We start from the raw sequence: 21,866 nt of genomic DNA on the forward strand, positions 1-21,866 counted from the left end.
ACAAATAAATCTAGTTTTCGAATCGTTTGTACACGGTTCTTCCTTTTAGATTAGATAATCAGTTCTATGCCCTTCAGTTTATTTCATATTCTAGATTTTATGCAGTCCATACAAAAGGTAGCATCTGATATTCCAGAAATGAATGAAGGAAATAGATGTCGTATCTGATTTTTATCAACCTTGATACTGACCTTTCGTGCAGGAATGTGAATTAAAAAATAAAATATCAAAAGTTACGTGTTGTTTTTGGTTTTAACGCAACATAATTAAAGCATGAAGGATTTCGCAGAAAGCTAAACTTATTACATCATTTGAAAAATACAGTCTCTATCCCATACACAAGGTTTTTATTTGATTTGACCTAGTGACCTATTTTTTAACCCCAGATAACCCATATTCAAACTCGACCTAGATTTCATCAAGGCAATCATTCTGACCAAATTTCATGAAAATCAATTGAAAAGTAAGTTTCTATCGCAGACACAAGGTTTTTCTATAATTTGACCTAGTGACCTAGTTTTTGACCTCAGATAACCCATATTCAAACTCGACCTAGATTTCATCAAGGCAATCATTCTGACCAAATTTCATGAAAATCAATTGAAAAAAACACAGCCTCTATCGTATACACAAGATTTTTCTATAATTTGACCTAGTGACCTAGTTTTTGATCCTAGATAATCCATATTCAAAGCGACCTAGATTCCATCAAGGCAATCATTCTTTCTAAATTTTATGAAAATTAATTGTAAAATACAGTCTCTATCGCATACACAAGATGTTTCTATAATTTGACCAAGTGACCTAGTTTTTGATCTCAGATAATCCATATTCAAAATCGACCTAGATTTCATCAAGGCAATCATTCTGACAAAATTTCATGAAGATCAGTTAAAAAAGTACAGCCTCTATAGCATACACAAGGTTTTTCTACAATTTAATATAGTGACCTAGTTTTTGATCCCAGATAACCCATTTTCAAAACTAGCGTAGATTTCATCAAAGTTATCATTCTGACCAAAATTCATGAAGATCAATTAAAAAATACAGCCTCTATTGCATACACAAAGTTTTTCTTTGATTTGATCTAGTGACCTAGTTTTTGATCTCAGATAACCCATTTTCGAACTTGGCCTAGATTTCATCAAGGTTATTATTCTGACCAAAATTCATGAAGATCATTTAAAAAATACAGCCTCTATCGCACAAGCTAAATGTTGACAGACAGACAGACGCCGGACATCGAGCGATTACAAAAACTCACATGAGCATTGCTCAGGTGAGCTAAAAACTTGTAAAATAGAAATTACCCTGTGGGATGCCTTGTTTCTGCTCAAAAGAACCAGAAATGTTAAAACCAACACGCAGTTTGGTTTGGATCAGCTACAGTATCATGACATTTCTAAATAGGGTCAGATGAGAGAAATGGGTGTATTATAATCTTCATCATTATTTGATTTAAAATTTAATGATATATACCATTTGGTGAGTATATGAGAGTATATTGAATGATCATATAAATTCCAAAATATCTTAAATAAAAGCCAAGACAAATACTTCTGATCTATCGTATATCACCCATTAATAGTTTATCAGCCTCCTCTCCAGCAAGGCCTTGTCGCTGTACACATGTTGCATTTCTTCTGGCACTTTCTTTATGAAAATCCCGACCAGAATAAGAATCAAATAAATTGTCAGATTCTGTCACTATAACCTTCATCTTTGAGTCATCCTCGAGCTGAAATGACTTTTCAACAACATGACCATCCTTTGGTATGATAACCAGTTCTTTTGTTTCATCGACAGTAGTCGAATCATGTTTACAGCAAATGGAACATACGCCAAATAAACACCCAAAACAAAGAACAACACCTGAAACAGCAAACAAAGAGACAAACGTAATTATCCAGCTGACATTTCTGAACAGTTGAAAACAATTCATTTTCCGCACAGTACGCTACAGAACAAGCGTGAGCATCAGTGTTCTCCCAAGTTTGGTAAGCATCAAGCGTTACTATCAAACGTTTTTATATATTACATACTTTTGCACCCAACATGTTTCATAACGTTACTTCTTTTAAGCATTGAATTATTATTATACATTTTACAACATTAAAATTACAAAATGGTCATTGCATTTGGTACTACACATTTTTTGTACTTTCACAACGGACAACACACTCAGTATCTTTACATTTGTAAAAGGACTTGTTTTGGTTCATTGAAAGTCACACCGACACAATAATTGGTCATACGGTCACATTCAACATTTTTGTGCTGCTCTCCTGGCTTTACTTCAGGAACGAGCGAGCAGCTTGCTAGAACCACCAACCTACCTAAGTCAGCTGAAAGAGTTCATATTCTATGCGAGGCTGCGAACCCACAGTGATAAGGATCAATGATTCAAAATCTGCGACCTTCACCACGCGGTCATTGAGACCCTATGTTATGAAAACAAATTTAATCCTCACCTGCTACAACAAAACTGTATGTGTACGATCCAGTAACCACACACAAGTAACCTTAAACAAAATTTAAAAGTTTAATTATTTAAATAAAAACAAATATATGACTGAACATATTAACCTAATTTACATTATCGGTGCTATGAAGTAAAATACTAGTATAACCAAAAGGAAAAGACACGTTTCTTATTGTTGAATAAAGATATTGACATGGAACAAATTTCTCAGACTAAAGCCAACACCTAACCTGTTTTGGAACAGAATCTTGTTGTTAGAAATATTCACACGCAGTCGAAATGCTATTTTTTTTCTGTTTATAGCGTATCATTTGAAACATCAACAAAATAAATACCAATTAGAACTGGTCCTGTTGATCCACCGAGACCACAGAAAATATAGGCTAATCCGTACGCCTCCGAGAGCTTATGAACACCTACAAATCTCAGTGAAAGTGGTGTCATCATCGAGTTAGGCCAGCCGATAAACATTCCTAACTGAATCGCAAAAATGTAAGTTCCACCCGTAAAATCCGAGTAGAATACGAATAGTGAAGTTATTACCCCAGTCAATCCAAGAACTCCGTATAAGCATTTATTGCGAATTTTCGAAATTGTTAATGATCCAAGTAAACGGCCAATCGTATTTGCTATGGAGAATGACGTCATAAGTAGTCCAATGTCACGATTACTCCCACCAAGAGTTGAGACATAGTTCGGGAGATGCATTATCGCGACACAAAGGCTAAAGTTCCATGTCGATATACTTAACAAAAAACATGCATAGGGACAATTTCTCATCAGTGTTACATCTAAACATGTTTTCGATGTAGACTCTCCCGCAAATTTTCTATCTCTTTTCTTTTGTCCGTGTACTTCTTTTTCAATAGAAGATGGTTTACTTATCATTCCACAAACACACATCTGAGCTTGAATACATGCCAAAATTAAAAATGTTGCACTTAGTCCGTATTCTGTCACCAAAAAATATCCCAAACGGTGCAGAAATAAACATTGCAAGACCAACTGTGAGAAAGGCGCATGAGATGACAGTATCCCGCCATTTTTCGAAGTAGAATCCTACGACACAAATCAGTCCGGAAGAAGAAATTGCAAACCCAAAACCTGTAATTCAACATAATATTTGCACAGATAAATGTTTTATTCAGATCTCTGTTGTGTTTGCCTTTGAATTATGTTTATGGACGTTACATTCAAGCTACATACACAAAAGAAAAATGAACTGTACTTAGCAAAATTAGGTTAGAATGTGAGTTAGCTCAAACATATTTTTATTCACGATAATAATATAACATTCAGGAATTGGACAGAAACCTATATTAGCTTACGGTTGTCCTCGTTTAGTATATGAGTTGAAAATGATGCAAGACTCTATACAGCTCGCCTTTTTTCCCCTATTACTTGATAAATAAATCAATCATTCAATAAATCTCATTTAATCTACATAACTGTGGATCTAAAAAGAAAAAGTAAAATCTCTTAAATCTTCAGACTATTTACATTTTTGAAATTCGCGTCAACATCGCGTATAGTTTGGAGCTAGCCACACCAAACAAATAAGATTTAAGGACAGTTCGTTCAAAATAGTTTCAAGGACAAAAAAAAATGAATTTAATAAACAAACAATATTAAAAAGTATACCATACCGACAAACATGCCGGCAGTAACAAGCATCCAGTCGAGACTTGGTACAAAAGCACTTGCGGCAGAGCCAGTAGTCTTTAGGGCGCCACCAAGTACGATGGAAACTCGACAGCTATATCGATTATTAATGACTCCACCTAAAGGAGCTAAAATACAAGAAAGAACGTATCGCATTTATATGAATATCCGGATCAGAAAAGACAAACCAGAACACGGATTGTATTTAACCTTTAGACTGCTGGCGGCAAGTGATTTTGCTTTTGCTACCGGTGCCGACCAAAATCAGCCTGCACTTCCATGTAAGCTGATCATAGTCTGCACTGTTCGCGTTTCAGTCAGTAAATTTTCATTGAACGCCCCTTCAAATAATAAATGATATTGCCCAAATTGAATGATGGACCAGTCCAATTTAAAGATTTAGCAGACTAAAGGTTAATCACCACTTTAAACGCTTCTTTTCTTCTAGGTTAAACGTCAAGTGTAGAAAAAAGCAGCTTATAAGCAAAATAGAAAATAACATTTCATTGTTGTTTAAGGTTGACAAAGTTATTTAGAAAATAGCATTTTACCTGCAAAACAGTAATCCTGAGCTGATTGCGCCTATTAGTGAAGTTTTTGCTTCACCTTCGTTAAACTTCTCGAGGAGGGTTATGTACAAGACTCCACTCATGAATAAAGGTATGCAGTATATAATCATCCCAATATATGATGACATCATCACTAACCATGCCCATCCCCGGTCTATGTCTTTCTGTCGTTCCATTGATTTAATCATGGAGTTTTTTCATTTCTTCTGAAATAAATTAACAATATGAAATCAGACCAGTACTCTACACTGTATACTTTGCAATATAATTCTTTATGATACATGTATCTACAAATATCAAAGGTATACTAGACACAAATTTCATATTTTAAAACATGAGCAAATACTATATATAATTTATATAAACATAAAGTAAACAAGGTTATGTGTATTCATACTACTATGCATTAGGTTATAAATAATGCCAGCTGTTTACACGTATAGCTGAACACAGTAAAGATGTGTACTAACACTATTATAATAAAGGAAGATTTTTAAACAATCGACTGTTACGGTGATCATGGCGGCAATGTTTGGTTTTTCTCTGTGTGTGCCGAAAATTCGAAATAATATGATTTAGTAACAATTTTTGAGGTTGGAATTTTGTGCTGGATGTAGGAAAAGGATTAATGACTCAAACTGAGAAGTATGATTTGACATGATATACATTATACTGTTAAATGTGTGTTTTTGAAAACGGAACATTTTCACGTTAGTTTTACGCGCCAGTGGGCACAATATAATACTGTAACAGTGACGATCTCTATATACAGCCTGTTGCCAAAATATCATTACATATGTCACATACTGATTCTACACCCGAGCCAAACACGAATAAAAAACGTTTTTTGTCTTCGCCATTCGAAAGTTTCGACTCGAAGAAAACTCGCACTTTACCACAAACTATGGATGATGATTCAAGTACAAAAAATGTGTCATTCAGCCAAGAAGACCTTATGAAAATTGCTGAAGTGTTAAAGTCTTCATTTCATAACGATATTTCGGAACTAGCAAAAGAAGCAGTAAACTTGTCTGTGAAATCTATTGTTGACGGTGTTCTTTCGGGGCTTCAGGAGAAAATAAATTCACTAGAAACAGAAAATCTGAAATTAAAGCAGGAAAATGAAAATCTTAAAACCAGTGTAAAACAGTTAAAAGTCGCTGCTGACACCTCTGAACAATATAGCCGTCGCAATAATGTTCGAATAACTGGTATACCTGAATCAAAAAACGAAAACACTGATAACATAATATTGGAAACGTGTAAAAAAATGAACGTCAAAATGGATCTGTCAGAAATTGACCGATGTCATCGTGTGGGTAGACCGAATCAAGATGGAGGGCCTAGACCTATAATTGTTAAATTTATATCATACCGGGCTCGTCAACGCATGTACACGGCAAGGGCTTCCCTAAAAACGAATGTTTTATCTGGTACATATATAAATGAGGATCTCACGAAACAGCGCAGTTTTGCCTTCTACACTGCTAGAATATTGGTCAAACGTCACAAAATCGATAGCTGCTGGACATCAGATGGTGTTGTTTTAGTGAAGGGCATTGATGGAAACATTCACCGTATAACAAGCAGTGACGATCTGGTAAATTTCGAACAAGACTGAAAGTTAGTGTTGTTATAACGTTTTAGGTACACCCTGTAGCCTCAATGCGTAACAGAACATTTATAATTTATAAAATTTTATTGTAGGGTCGTTGCTGTGACCGTTATTTTTGATTAGCTACTGAATATACAACCAATAATAAGTATACTGATTTGTAAAGTTTTGTATACAAAGGTATATTCCTGACATATATTTACCGCTACTTTTGCACGTTGTTAAACTATTTCGTACTTTGAAATTTGTACACACGGCATGACAGATTTGATACTATAGGTTATCATTTCGCCTAGTCATTCATACAATTTTACAAACCTACTGTTCGCATATAACCTATTTAAAGCATTCATGATTTTGACTGTATATATTTTGTTTAACTAATATGTATTTATTGAGCAGACGAATGCCTTTCTTTTTTTAATGGTTACTTTTTGTCACATTCCATGCTTGTTTTTGGTAGATCTAATATACTGTACTTATATCAAGTTGTAATTCATTGCTTCAAATTCAAATACTTTATATATGCCTGATTGACCACGTTTTACACACTGATAAACTTTTGTGATATTTAACATCAGTCATGATTTTTCTACTATATTTGTACATTTATCATATAACTATTTGGTATTTCTGAACGAATCTATGCCTGAATGATCATATTTTAAGGAAGTGTTTAGAGTTTATGATTATCTTTTTTTTGTTCTAGTATACTTGTATCTTTCATCAAGTAGTAATTCAGCTTGTGATCAAATGCTATGCCTGAATGATTAATGCGCTCATTAATGAACTGCGAGTAATCATAGTTTATCATAATATGTAAATACTTAGCCGTAAATTTACACATGATAAGCACGTGCTACCCGCATTCACAGTTAGAAAGTGATTTTCTGTCTAGACATAGACTTAGCACAACCTTGCTTGCATTGGCCAAATTACAAGGGCTGATCTTGAAACTTATTATACTTTTTAATCGATATATAGAGCCTGTTTAACATGTAAATCTAATATACACATGTAGCAAGTACTATGCGTTTAACATTTACAGGTATAATGAGTTTAACATTTACAGGTATAATGAGATAATCTAGACTTTACGCTTTGTTCTACCAATTCATAGGATACTTTGTTCTACTAATACATAAAAATAACAGTTCTTTTCGCTGATCAATATAAAGTTGAGCATTATGACTATATTATACATTTTAGCTCGATGAGTTGACAGTAAAAGTTATGACTGCTCCTTTTTTAAACAACGGTTTGAAATGAGAATATTCAGCCCAATTAGTCCGCGCTGAACTTATACTTAAGTATTTAGATATAAAGCTGATGTCCGTTGAAATAACCTGCCGATTCAACTATTAACTGAACAGCAGTTATTCATCCTTGTTTTAAATTCATAATTTCACCTACATTAATATATTTTCGAAACATATCCTTTATTGGTATACATTTCGCGATATTACAATAAAATACTTTAGTTACAACGCGGCGTTACTTAAACATGCGGAAACAACATAGTATAATATAATTTATACAAAACAGTAACATCACTGTGCATTAATTGAATGCGCTTGAAATACTGGTAGTTCCAATACACTTTACTTAATAACAAACTATTCTCAACACAGTGTGAGATGAAATTTTCCTTAAGTCCTTACACTTACTCTATTCATTGTACACATATACTTGCACCCATTCCAACTTCTTATCTTTATCACGTGAGACAATGTTTCTCGGTTTCATATTACTTTTTTTTTCTCTTCTCTATGCTTATCCTCAAGGATGAACACGCACACTTACTATTTGTCTTGCTGGATCTTGATCGCTTCATATAACTTACATCTACATTGTTCTCTCATGCTGGTTACTTTTGAATTTCTGTGCTTACTGTCAGCAATAACGTAAGAGTAAATAGTCATTCTTCATCAACCAGCATGAGAGCTTTTCGTACTCACTTCATGTTTAGATTTCTTCTTTTACAAATTGTACTGTTCACATCCACCTACATCAATTATATCCCTGTTTGCGTTAGACTGTGTATTAACGATCATGACTTGACTTTCAAAAACTTATCTTTACCAGTACACCGTCGTTTACATCCACCTGGCAAGAACCATCATTTAAACATTATCTTTTCTCTCCATCTCTTCTATTCTGGCATATTGCTTTTTGTTCCTGTTCAATTTTGGAACATTTCTACAATCATCCTTCTTTCAGGTGATGTTCACAAAAATCCAGGACCTGTATCCTGTAACTCTAATACGTCATTTACATCGTCTGTCTCTTCTGGAAGTGACTATATTGACCTTTCTAGGAATCTTTCCTTTGTTCACTATAATGTCCAGAGCATAGTTCCAAAACTCGACACACTTTATGCAGAACTGATGGATTTTGACATTCTCTCCTTCTCAGAGACTTGGCTAGGCCCACGTTCTCCTACTTCTGATCTCATTCTGAACTCATTTGCTCATCCCGAAAGAAAGGATCGCGCAGATAATTACGGGGGAGTAATACTTTATGTTAAAGAATATATTCACTACAAAAGACGCCAAGATCTTGAAATTAATGGTGTTGAATGCATCTGGATTGAAATCGTATTTTCCAACAAGCACATTCTATTTGGAGTTTTTTACAGACCTCCTAATACAGACCCTGTTCACCATGCTTTGATTGTTGATTCGATGTATCTAGCCATTGATACAGGAATTGAAAATATTTTAATCATGGGCGACTTTAACTTAAACATAGCGAATACTGTATCCTCCAGAAAAGTCCATGATATATGTTCTCAGTTGTCTTTGTTTCAGGCTATAGATTCGCCTACTCATTATACAGAGTCATCAGCCTCCACAATTGATCTCATTTTCGCCTCAAGCAAGCATCTTATCCACTCTAGTGGTGTTGGGGATCCTTTCCTTCCACAAGACGTCCGGTATCACTGCCCTATCTATTGTCTACTTAACTTGAAAAAGCCAAAGCGGCTATGCTTTTATCGTCAAGTTTGGATTTTTGAACAGGGGAATTACGATCTTCTTAGACGACTAGCCTCTGAGAGTGACTGGGATTCTCTAAAAAACAATGACATTAATATATATGCCAATAACATATCTAGTAAAATTATATATATTTCAAAAAAATGTATTCCAAATAGAAAAGTTTTAATACGGGAAAATGAGCCGCCTTGGTTTATGAATGACCTGCGATTACTTATCAGAAAACGTAAACGACTTTACCGTAAAGCAAAACACACCGACTCGACATATCACTGGGACCGTTTCCGAAACAAGAAACAAGAAACAACACGTTGATGATTTAGCCCTGAAATTAAAACAAGAAAATCGAAACTTGAGGAGTTGGTGGACTTGTCTAAAATCTTTTATCAAGCCTCATTCTTCTTTCTCAATACCCCCACTTTCTTCTGGCGATAACATCATATCCGATGAAACTCAAAAGGCAAATCTCTTGAACGACTTTTTTGTTGCCCAGACACGAATTGATGAAAACCAATCTCCTTCTCTCCCCGACTTGCTTCATGACTCCGACCAAACTCTGGATGACATCGTTATTACTCCTGCAGATGTGGAGTTGGTATTAAAATCACTTCCATTAGGGAAGGCAGCTGGTCCTGACGAAATTAACAATCGAATACTTCGTGAGCTTTCTTACGAACTTAGTAGTCCTCTCTGTTCTCTCTTCAACTATTCCATTCAGTCATCTCAAGTTCCTGACATATGGATGGAAGCGAATGTCTGTCCTCTCTTTAAATCTGGTGATCCTTCATTAGTCAACAATTATCGCCCTATATCTCTTATCAGTACTGTCAATAAAGTATTTGAAAGAATAGTTTTCAAACGAACTTTCAACTTCCTCCGGGAAAATAATATCCTTACTCCTCTTCAGTCTGGTTTTGTTCCAGGTGACTCCACTCTCAATCAGCTTACATACATTTATAACTTATTTGCACATGCCATTGACTCTGGTAAAGAGGTCAGAACTGTGTTTTGTGACACAAGTAAAGCCTTCGAGCGTGTCTGGCACAAGGGTCTTATTTTCAAATTGAATTCTATCGGTATTTCTGGACGTATCTCTTCATGTTTTTCATCTTACCTTACCAACAGAAAACAAAGAGTCGTTCTTCCCGGTTGCAAATCGTCTGATAAGATCATCACTGCTGGTGTACCACAAGGTTCAATTCTTGGGTCCCTCCTCTTTCTTATTTACATTAACGACATAGTCATAGACATCCAAGCAAATATCAGACTTTTCGTTGATGATAAAAATCTTTTTATTATAGTGGAAGACCCTGCTACTGCTTCGAGTATCTTAAACTCTGACTTACAAAAAATTACTTCTTGGGCAGAAAGATGGTTGGTGAAATTTAATCCTTCCAAAACAGAATCTTTACTTATATCACGTAAAACACAAAGAAATATTAATCATTGCCCAATTCAAATGCAAGGCACACAAATTAATGAAGTCCGTAATCACAAACACTTGGGTATCAATCTCTCACACGATCTGCGCTGGTCCGCACACATCGAATACATAAAAAGTAAAGCTTGGAAAAAGATTAATACTATGAAAAAAATAAAATTTCAGCTTGATAGAAGGTCACTTGAAGTTATCTATATATCATTCATAAGACCAATTCTGGAATATGGTGATGTATTATTTGACAACTGTAATCAGTATGAAAAACGAGAGCTAGAACAAATCCAACATGAAGCGGCCAGAATTATTACCGGATCAACAAAACTTGTATCTATTGACAAACTCATGCGGGAGGTTGGGTGGGAATCTGTGGAGAACAGACGATACAAACATAAACTTATTCTTTTTTAAAATGAAAAACCATCTTACCCCGCAATATCTTTCAGATCTTGTCCCGTCTTTAGTTGGTAGTGATCATCGTTATCCATTAAGAAATGCTAATGACACGCAATACATTCTTACACATACTGACCTTTATTATAAATCATTTTTACCTTCTGTTATCAGAGATTTTAATGCTCTTCCACTTCAGACACAAGATGCTACAACAGTTGCTTCTTTTAAGCGGATGTTAAATAAAGATCTACCAAATGTTCCCGGTTACTTCTATTCTGGTGACCGCAAACTGCAAGTCCTTCATACAAGATTGCGTACCCACTGCAGCTCTCTATCATCTGATTTATTTGAGAACAATATCATTGACTCTCCTTTGTGCGAATGCGGTGAAATAGAAAACTCTTACCACTACTTCCTTGTCTGTCCAAAATACACAAATCTACGCACTGATCTACTAACCACTATTTCCCAGTTCTGTAACCCTTCCATCAATGTCATCGCTAAGGGTAATAGTTCATTATCTCATATTTATTATTACATTTAAATGACGAATGTAGCTCTTCATACACAATTAATTAATTTATATATTTAGTAAAGTTAAAGTATTTGAGGAGAATTTTCTGCATTTATAGTAAAGACGCAAATGTAAAATATTTTAGTGAGAGATAGCCATTGGATGTCTTTAATATTGAGTTTCGCGGTGGGACTACTTTCAGCGGTTATTTGTCAATTCTGTGAAATATGTTAATCAGTTGAAATTCTAGACAAAAATACAACCTCTGTTTGACAACTTTTTTAATTTTTTGTGAACTTCTATACATAACTGATTACAATATCAGTATCGAATGATTTAAGGTGTCTGAGAACACCAGAAACCGATTCAGGACATATTAAGCCCCTCAGACGGTCCGCAAGGAGATCATGTAAATTCCCTCCCTCAACCATCTCAGAATGAAGGAATATTCTTCGCCAATCACTATCAATAACGAATATTCTAGAGCTAGTACAAGGTAACGCCAATGATCTTGGAGAATTCTATAAGTCTGCTGTCAGTAGGACAGCGGTCATGGATGCTATTTCTGCTGCTATAATAATTCTGTCCCGAACAGTCATGTCTGTAAAAATGGTTGCTAATAACTGTTGATAATATTTAGAGATCACATCCAATCGACCAGGTAGGAGATGTCTGTGTACAAGTCCTGTGTAAAGGTAAGCACTTTCAAGCAAACAAAACGGAGTGTGTTCATGAGTAAATCATATATCTGATCAATTCAATATGCTTGTAACTGAAGATTTAACAAACAAGATTGTTGATCAACAGTTAGACTGTGGAATGAAAGACAACAGAATAGACAGTTTCTGGGCCTCGACCTCCTATCCATAATATACTGTATCTAATGAACAAATGATACCCACAAGCGTTCTCTTGTACATTCATGAATTAATCCAGTATGACACCTTTTAAAAACTATAATCCGATATAAAAAGTTAAATTACTTTAAAGTACATATCGGTACATGCATATTATACGCAAAAACGAATTTTCGACATACATTTGCATATAGAAGTATACTTCAGTCTCCCACGTAATCCCTTACTTAAATGCATAATTACTCCTCCTCTTCATACATACAGACACTATATGCCACATGCATGATTATGAAAATCTCTGCATTGCCTATATAACAAGGCAGTCTGAAAGATAGCTAAATCCCCCGCCACTGCTATAGATAGTGAAAGGGTAAACCTTAGATTTTAGCTGTGACCTTGGCCTTGAACTGACATGGCTGACTCATGAATTCTGCACAACATCTTGATGAGGTGATCATTTGACCAAAGTTTCATGAAAATCCTTCATGGGGTTTAGGAGATACAGAGCTGAAACCTTTGACCTTCAGTTGTGACCTTGACCTTGAGATGACATAGCTGACTCATGAGTTCTTGATGAGGTGATCATTTGACCCAAGTTTGATGAAAATCCTTCAAGGGGTTAAGGAGATACAGAGTGGACACCAAATGGAAGGCTCAAACCTTCGACCCTTAGTTGTGACCTTGACCTTGAGCTGGCATAGATGACTCATAATTTCTGCACATCGTTCTAATGAGGTAACCATTTGACCCAAGTTTTATAATATTCCTTCAAGGGGTTTAGGAGATATAGAGCGGACACGAAATGGAAGGCTCAAACCTTTGACCTTCAGTTGTGACCTTGACCTTGAGCCGACATGGCTGACTCATAAGTTCTGCACATCGCCTTGATGAGGTTATCGTTTGACCCAAGTTTGATGAAAATCCTTCAAGGGGTTTAGGAGATATAGAGCAGACACAAAATGGAAGGCTCAAACCTTTGACCCTAAGTTGTGACCTTGACCTTGAGCCGGCATGACTGACTCATGGGTTCTGCACATCATCTTGATGAGGTGATCATTTGACCCAAGTTTTATAAAATTCCTTCAAGGGCTTTAAGAGATATTGAGCGGACACAAAATGGAAGGCTCAAACCTTTGACCTTGAGTTGTGACCTTGACCTTGAGCCGGCATGGCTGACTCATGGGTTCTGCACATCGTCTTGATGAGGTGATCATTTGACCCAAGTTTTATAAAATTCCTTCAATGGGTTTAGGAGATATAGAGCGGACACAAAATGGAAGGCTCAAACCTTTGACCTTGAGTTGTGACCTTGACCTTGAACTGACAAGGCTGACTCATGGGTTCTGCACATCGTCTTGATGAGGTGATCATTTGACCTAAGTTTCATAAAAATCCTTCAAGGGGTTTAGGAGATATGGACCGGACACGATTTTAAGGACGGACGGACGGAAGTACGGAAGGACGGACGCAGACCATTCCTATAATCCCTCCGCCACGGCGGGGGATTAACAAAGGTAACAGTTTACCTTTATTTTCCTAGTGTAACATAAAAAATCATGTATTGCATAAATAAATAACTCGTATATTGTCAATACTGTTTGTGTCTATGAACAAAGAGTGTCATATATTTAGTATACATTGACGTTTATTTTAGCTATGTTTCTTTTTCTTTCAAATAGTTTTGTGCTAACATCATTTGTTTAAAACATTTCATTGCTTCATTAAAATATGGTCTGTTTACTTTGATGTAGAAACCTAGAACCATTATTGATTCATCGTCTTCTGTACTCTTATTTTTTCAGCAGTTATTTTCTTTTTACTTTTTACCATTTTTCTGATATCCATATTCTTGTATATTCAATTTGGAAAAGTCGTATTTCACATATATCACAAAGCGATAGTACTTTTAAAATATTACCTACAGTCTGCTTTTCAGGAGAGGGCTCCCGATAGTGTTGTTATTATATCTGATCCTTTTATATATTTACATGTTGTATCTATGTATGTCCGTTGTATGCTTGTGCTTACAATGTATATAAATATATGCAATAAAATATTATTAAAACTAGACAGTAAAGTGTGCGCGTCCGCCTAAGAGTTTTTTAAAGATATTGATGCGGAAATTTTATATGCATAATTAAGTTTAAAATGAACGTTATTCCACACATTATACGTGCATTTTTGGTAGCAGAGTGTTTTTCTACTACGCGCCACAAAATAACTGTATTCTTTTGTATTTCCATAATGGTAATTATACATATTTGCATGAAAAAAAGTTGAGATATACAAGTATTAAGTTACAAATTGACAGTGACATATATAAGGCAAGTACAATGTGTTTAATGTCTTTACATTTTATTTAATTACTGTAGCAATATGTACAGAAAGCTGTGTATTTAGTTAAATTTCGATCACATTTTCTTTCAAAAGTATGAGATAGTTATTCATCTAGGTTCTTAAAACTATGCTGAATAGAAATTGACTGAATAAGTTTGCAGATGAAGTTGTGAAAACACATTTATTAAAGAAGGGCCTAAATTGTCCGTTTGAAAACTTGTAGTATAGCTGTATATTACCTGTATTTTAAGAATGATTTTCATGAAGTTTTTGGGTAAAAAGAAGTAGGTCACTAGGTCGTGGTGGGTCTTTAATAGTTTAATGTAGCATGGCTAATTATTTTATAATGGCAGACGCGCCACAAAAAAAAACTGTATTCTTTTGTATTTCCATGATGGTAATTATACATGCTTGCACGAAGAAAATGAGAGATAACAAGTATCTAGTTACATGTTGACAGTGACATATATAAGACCAGGACAATTTGTTTAATGTATAAATATATCATCTCATAAATATAATAGTATGCACAGTACTTGATGTATGTATTAAGGTGAGTGCTGACCACTCTTTGTTTCTACAGTGATTATTCTATGTATATAAAACTATACTGAAAAGAGAATGAATGAATAAGTTTGCAGATGAAGTTGTAAAAACTCATTAATTCAGGGCAGGTCTAAATTGCTCACCTGTCACATTGTAGAATAGTTGTATTATATCAATCGTATCACTGTATTATCGGAATGATTTGCATGAAATTCAAGCGGGGGGAAAAAGTAGGTTTTTAGGTCGTGGTGGGTCTTTAAGAAGACATTTATTTTCCATTGTCATCCACTCACGCGTTTGTATGTGAAGTTTATAAATGTTTTATACCACATTGCTTATTAACATTACTAAGTTAAGTGAAAATAATGTGTTGCTTTTGTTACAAACTACTCTTGATATCTACAATATGGAAATTGCATCCAATTTCGATATTTTATTTTATAAGTTAGAGATATTTTGAATTAAGCAGATAATACTATTCCTAAATGGAGATATTGAAAAAAATCAGGACAGACGATAACTCTGTCTACTGACAGTAACAAAGCAGTATTAGAAAAAAGATCAATTATTTACAAGAAAACTGGGTCGGTTTAGATTGCTTTTTCCACAGAGAAAAACTCCACCCGCTTACTGCCAATCTTAATTATACTATGTATGCAAAACAATGGTCTCTCTGATACCACAGTTTGCCCATAAACTGTAGTTAGACACAGTACTGCCCGCAACATCACAACGTGTCAGTTGTAAACATGTCCTGGCATTAAAAAGCTGTTCTCATGTTTAATCAGTGAGGATTAACACAAATGGATTGATTAACTTTTGAAACCTTGAACAGTCAAAAAATCAAAGAAATGTTATTACTTAATGATCTCCGAAACTTAATTAAAAGAGCCGACTCGTGTCACTGAAAACTCTTCAACATCTCTAGAACATATAGCCAACTTGATCATTCTGGAATGTTTCATACACCACAAGCAATAAGTGATTACTATTGAACATACATATCTATAAAATATACTAAAAAATTAGTAATATATAGAAAAGACCTTCGGATCTATTACCATGCAAAATCTTAAGAATTGAATCACCTTATACAGAGTTTCCAAATTTAAAATATGTTCACGAAGCGTTTGACCCGGTTACATCTGTATAAGACATAAAAAGTATTTTTACTCGTTAAATGCTTTTATGTTCTCTTGTAAAATTTTATTTCATAGAATATTCAGAATCAGTGACCCCCATATTTCGGTAGTTTACAAGTTTAAGCAAACACTGAACAATTCACCTTACTTTCCAGTTAATTGTAAACGTAGAATTTTTTGCATCTTGCCAGTTTCTTCGTTGTCATCTTATAACATTGGCTTCTGCCTCATTGCGTTGCCTGTAAGTCGCAATGCAATTTCACTAATGAATTTTCTTCTATATATGTTCATTTCTATACATTTCAAAATGCTATATGCCATAATATCACTGAAATAAAGTAGCGGTCATTTCCCATCGAGCTCTTTGTGTTTGTTGTTTCAGAATGCTTATTAAACGAAATAACTGTTATGCTTTTATTTGCTTGCTTACTGTATTTATTGTCTCTAGTAACGCGAGAATATAGGGGAACAGGCTATATTTGTACTGACGCCGTGCAACGACTGTCATAGATAAATTGAACCTCATAAAATCTCTGTATATTTTACCTTGGTTGTAAGCGGTCTTAAGTTGGTCTTTGCATCGAGCAGTCGCGGTAGGCACTGTACACGAAAGGTATTTTGTCCTCAATACCACCTGACTTAGGCAGCCAATTGCCTGTGGCATTTTCTTTGTGGGATGCTTAATACAGGTTTGCTGAACATTTGTGTAATTGAGAGGTTGCGATTTTTGAACTTGTGCGGATACTCATACCTTGTAGATTCAAAGAGCGGCTCATGTTACAAAATCCAGAACATTAAAAGTTATTCACACAAAAGTTATGTGTAAATGTACATGTCATATGTCAGGTATAGCTTATCTGATGGGTGCATATTATGCATACATGTAGAAGTTTAATTCACATTTTGCGTGCGCATTTGAATGGTAACGCTATCTCTCTATTATTATTAAAAGCCTACAGCCTACTGTTTATAATATGATCAACCGTCCCCAATAAAATAAATACATTTATGATCTCTTGTAGAAATAAATTGTGCTATTTCTTGTGACAATATGCAATAGTTTTCATGTTCTAAGTGGTACATTAGTCGCATTCCGTTTTACGGTTTGATTCGCAATTTTATAAATCTACACGCTTGGCGGCAAAAGTCAAGATAAGTCCGTACTTATAATGTGTCCCGCCATTTTTATCCCAAATGACACAAGCCTCGATTTCGGTAAAATTACGTTGAAGTTGACGTTACTTAATTAGATATTTCTTTTCATTAATTTGTTTTTAAAGCAACAGCTATTAGTGTTAAAATCAATAATATCGGACAAAGATTTCTAAGTCTATCGCACTAGTAGTGAAATATCACACATAATGAGTGAATTAGCGAATTGTTTCCCTTTGAAATCTACACGCCATTAACGGTGTATACATGTGTGAAACTGGGTCAGAGAAAACATGCAGTTATTGCTCTGAATATACGGGGATATTTAAAGCGCATGGCGGATTTATTGATTATTATGTGCAACGCCCTCGAAACAGTTTTCTAGCTGAAATCGTCCCAACATTCTCTGTAGGACTTGTATGTTTTTCATATCGAGACTGGTACATTTATACTAGGCATGCCAACGCGGAATTCACAAAGGGTTGGTCGTGTTGCCAACACAGCGTACTCCTGCATTTACATACACATCCACAGTGGCTATTGATTTAATTAATTCAAAATAGTGAAGGAACATTTTAATATTCCTACGTAACTTTTGAAAAGTGGCGAAAAGTTTAGAATTCCTGGATTTAGTGACAATAATATTATGGAATCATCTTCACATTTTACATGGTGTGTTATGTGTTGTTTTAGTCTATTTCTTTTATTACATGTACTTAATTTTATGCAGATATAATAACATTATTATTACTTTTTAAATGTAATCCAACGCTTTCCCGTACTTTTCTCAATAACAGTTTTCGCGGATTTATCTTTACAAATATATCTGTCTGCACTTACGTAAAGAAACGAACATTTCTAATGTAGGACTGGAGTCGAATGGCTCTTTTTAATTTTGTTTATTACAGTACAAAATCTTAATTGTCCGTTCCAAAGCGAGCATAGCTAGCTAATTTTTAAAAAAATGATTCTCACCTATTTCGATAAAGCCTTTCCTTGCATTACATACTCATACGGCATTGATATGATTTTTTTTCGAAGAAGAAAAAGTGCACTAACAGTGCCTACACACGGACAAGCTACGCCGCGCGTAAATGATATTTGCATGATTGTCCGCTGCTTGCAGTAAGGTTATACTATGCATCGTGCATGTTACACAACGGAACATGGATTAATTTGACTGATCCGTTGAATATTAAAGTTATTATGTGGGCATAATGTAAATTCAATTTAGATGAAAAGCATTTTCCTTATGCTATCACTGTATTAGACTTTGCTTGTTTTTTTTTGTAGTAGGGATTTTAATGTCTCTGCATTTATACATGCTTTATCCTTACCCCACGTTTGCGTAAATCTGGAGCTAATGTAGTTCAATCTGTAATGTTTAAATAAATATTCACTTACTTTGCAAGTCTGTTAAATTTTATCAGCGCAATACATTCCCACAAACGCATAGTAAACTAGTTCGTTGCATTGAATGATATATCTCGTTTAATAAATGCACATACTATGTCTACTGTCCCCGATTTCGACTGTCTACTGATTGTATAATTGAGCCGCGCCATGAGAAAAGCAGTATAGTGCGTTTGCGACCAGCATGGATCCGCGCAGTCTGGTCAGGATCCATGCTGTTCGCTTTCAAAGCCTATCGCAATTAGATAAACTGTTGGCGAACAGCATGGATCCTGACCAGACTGTGCGGATGCGCAGGCTGGTCTGGATCCATGCTTGTCGCAAATTCACTATGTTGGTTTTCTCATGGCGCGGCTGATATGGTCTTTTTTTTCACAAAATCTCTCTTTGTCTTGACATTCATAAAACTGATGGTTTTTAACTCTTTTCTTTCAACTATATATTAAAAGTAAAATGTAAAGCAAAATTTTCACCATTCGCTATTGCAGCGGCCTACATTAGGCGGTACCGTTAAATTGAGGAGATCATATTATCCTGTTAACCAGCGAAAAATATACTGACTGTTCGTTAGAATACATGAATATGGCGAGCAAACAATACACTAAAACCTAGTATGCATTCGCACAGCTGAGTATGCTAAGTATGTTGTCGATACAGAAAAAAAAACCATTAGAAGAGAAACTATTTGGCCATTTCTTTTACACCGTCTATCAAGTAACACCAACATGCACAAATAACAGACCATTAGCGCAAACTATAACATCAGAAGGCGGAAATAAATGGAGGAAATCGCCTCCTAGTAGTAATATTTGCCATTTATAAGACTCTGTAGTCCATACATAGCTAATAATGAAACATAGGTTCGCGAAAATATGGGCCAATTTTCTAAAATATTACTGTATTATTTGGCCTTGTGGGGAAAAAGTTAGTGGAAAAGCAGGAGTCCAACAATGCACAAACCTCTCCTGTACCTATTCTGCATAACGAAACTATCTGTCAACCGATTACTTTTTTCAGTACTCCTTGTTGAATTAGGCCTCTGTTGATCTGACATTTGCACATTCAGCCAGCAATCAACATTCGCTGTTTCGCATTGACCAACTTCAGGACACTAATTCCGTTAAGGTCAGCTGAATGCTTGTCAGAAGTTGTGTTTTTTAATGTCCATTACACAGCACCAAAGCACAAACTCCGCATTGAATATCATTTTGAATGAAAACAGGGCCTTCAGTTTTGACACTTACCTTTATTTTAAGATTCGCATCTAAGGCTGGAAACTACCAAACTGCTACCTTAGTTAAACTGGTCGGTATATTTTATGCTAAACAGTGGTATGCGCTAACGGCTGCGAAGATCGTATTCAGTTTCAATCGACAATAAATAGATTCTCTGGGAAATAACTGGTTTTCAAATGACGACCTGGGAACCGTTTTGAAGGCGAATTTAGTGTTTCGATGGTATTCAATGATACAGTAATGCATACTTCACGTCACTGTATAGTACGGTGCCCCTAAAGTGACATGTTACACACTTTTTTTCCAATTAGGTAATGTGAGACTTTTTTTATTTCGTTTAAACGAAATGATTTCGTTTAAACGAAATGATTTCCTTTAAACGAAATAAGTTATTTCGTTTAAACGAAATGATTTCGTTTAAACGAAATAATCATTTCGTTTAAACGAAATAACTTATTTCGTTTAAACGAAATGATTTCGTTTAAACGAAATAAGTTATTTCGTTTAAACGAAATGATTCCGTTTAAACGAAATAGTTATTTCGTTTAAACGAAATAAGTTATTTCGTTTAAACGAAATAAGTTATTTCGTTTAAACGAAATGATTATTTCGTTTAAACGAAATCATTTCGTTTAAACGAAATAAAAAAAGTCTCACATTACCTAATTGGAAAAAATGTGTGTAACATGTCACTTTAGGGGCACCGTAGTATAGGTAGTCGGGCAGCTAATTATATGAGTCAAATGACTTGTGAAATTTAATAATGAAAGGGAATAGATACAGAGATATGTGCATCAAGTATCAGCGTAACACCAAATAAATGTTATTTTTGAGTATCAAACCAGTCAACCTTGCGTTAACCCTATGCTTCATGTTACTTTATCCATATAAAGTAAGATTTCATATTTTATATATGCCATTTGAGATGGGGTAATTTATTGCCATTGTTATGTCAGGCTATTGAGTTGTTCAAATGAGGCAGTGGAACACTCGAATGTGACATTTTTCGAACCCAAAGAAGCATATCTTGACCCAATTACCGCTCTGCTGCCAGCTGCAGTCGTCGTTTACAGTAATATTGTATCACGGGGATGTTTACTAGGTAATTTGTCTAACTAGATTGACTATTAAGAAGACAAGCTGTTTTATGTTTCGTACGGCTACACCGTAAATTCAGGATTTCCCTACAGAAATACTAATAAGAATGTTCTTACCTTAAAGTTAAAATCCATAGACTCCTCCCTCCACCCCCACAAAAAAACAACAACAGAAACAAAACTAAATCGAAAAAGTATATATTTTCCCTCCAATGATAGAAGCATATGTCGTTCCATCGCGTTTGCCTCCAAAAAAGAAGCAGGTTTTAGTTTGAATAATAACAGGGTATTGAGGTCTTTAAACACTGAGTAGAATAATATTCAGGGTAATCTTAGTCTTTACTGGTTAAGTCATAACTTTGTATTTATTGAGAAATTAACTGAGTATTCTGACCGTGCATTACAGTACTATTGC

At 35.0% G+C, this 21,866-nt stretch overlaps 1 protein-coding gene across 1 annotated transcript; it reads right to left on the reverse strand.

Moving 5' to 3' along the window:
* Window positions 1–942: 942 nt before the first annotated feature.
* On the reverse strand, window positions 943–19,238 carry LOC123554143 (monocarboxylate transporter 13-like). Its single transcript, XM_045344068.2, has 6 exons — window positions 19,111–19,238; window positions 4,696–4,919; window positions 4,129–4,272; window positions 2,818–3,586; window positions 2,472–2,522; window positions 943–1,872 (listed from the first exon to the last, which is right to left on the reverse strand). Exons 4-6 carry the CDS (start codon window positions 3,383–3,385, stop codon window positions 1,565–1,567), a joined length of 927 nt encoding a protein of 308 aa, XP_045200003.2. The 5' UTR covers window positions 3,386–3,586; window positions 4,129–4,272; window positions 4,696–4,919; window positions 19,111–19,238; the 3' UTR covers window positions 943–1,564.
* Between the last annotated feature and the right edge of the window lie 2,628 nt (window positions 19,239–21,866).

The sequence above is a fragment of the Mercenaria mercenaria genome, chromosome 7 (assembly GCF_021730395.1).
Source record: "Mercenaria mercenaria strain notata chromosome 7, MADL_Memer_1, whole genome shotgun sequence".
In the NCBI taxonomy this organism is placed as follows: Eukaryota; Metazoa; Mollusca; class Bivalvia; order Venerida; family Veneridae; genus Mercenaria; species Mercenaria mercenaria.

What these genes read in the sequence shown, in the direction of transcription:
- LOC123554143 (XM_045344068.2), bottom strand. Translation starts at nt 3,385, where the DNA reads ATGTGTGTTTGTGGAATGATAAGTAAACCATCTTCTATTGAAAAAGAA. An exon ending in AACAGGACCAGTTCTAATTG is followed by an intron (nt 2,523 to 2,817) that starts GTATTTATTTTG and finishes ATTTTGTTTAAG; the next exon opens with GTTACTTGTGTGTGGTTACT. An exon ending in ATACAGTTTTGTTGTAGCAG is followed by an intron (nt 1,873 to 2,471) that starts GTGAGGATTAAA and finishes TTGCTGTTTCAG; the next exon opens with GTGTTGTTCTTTGTTTTGGG.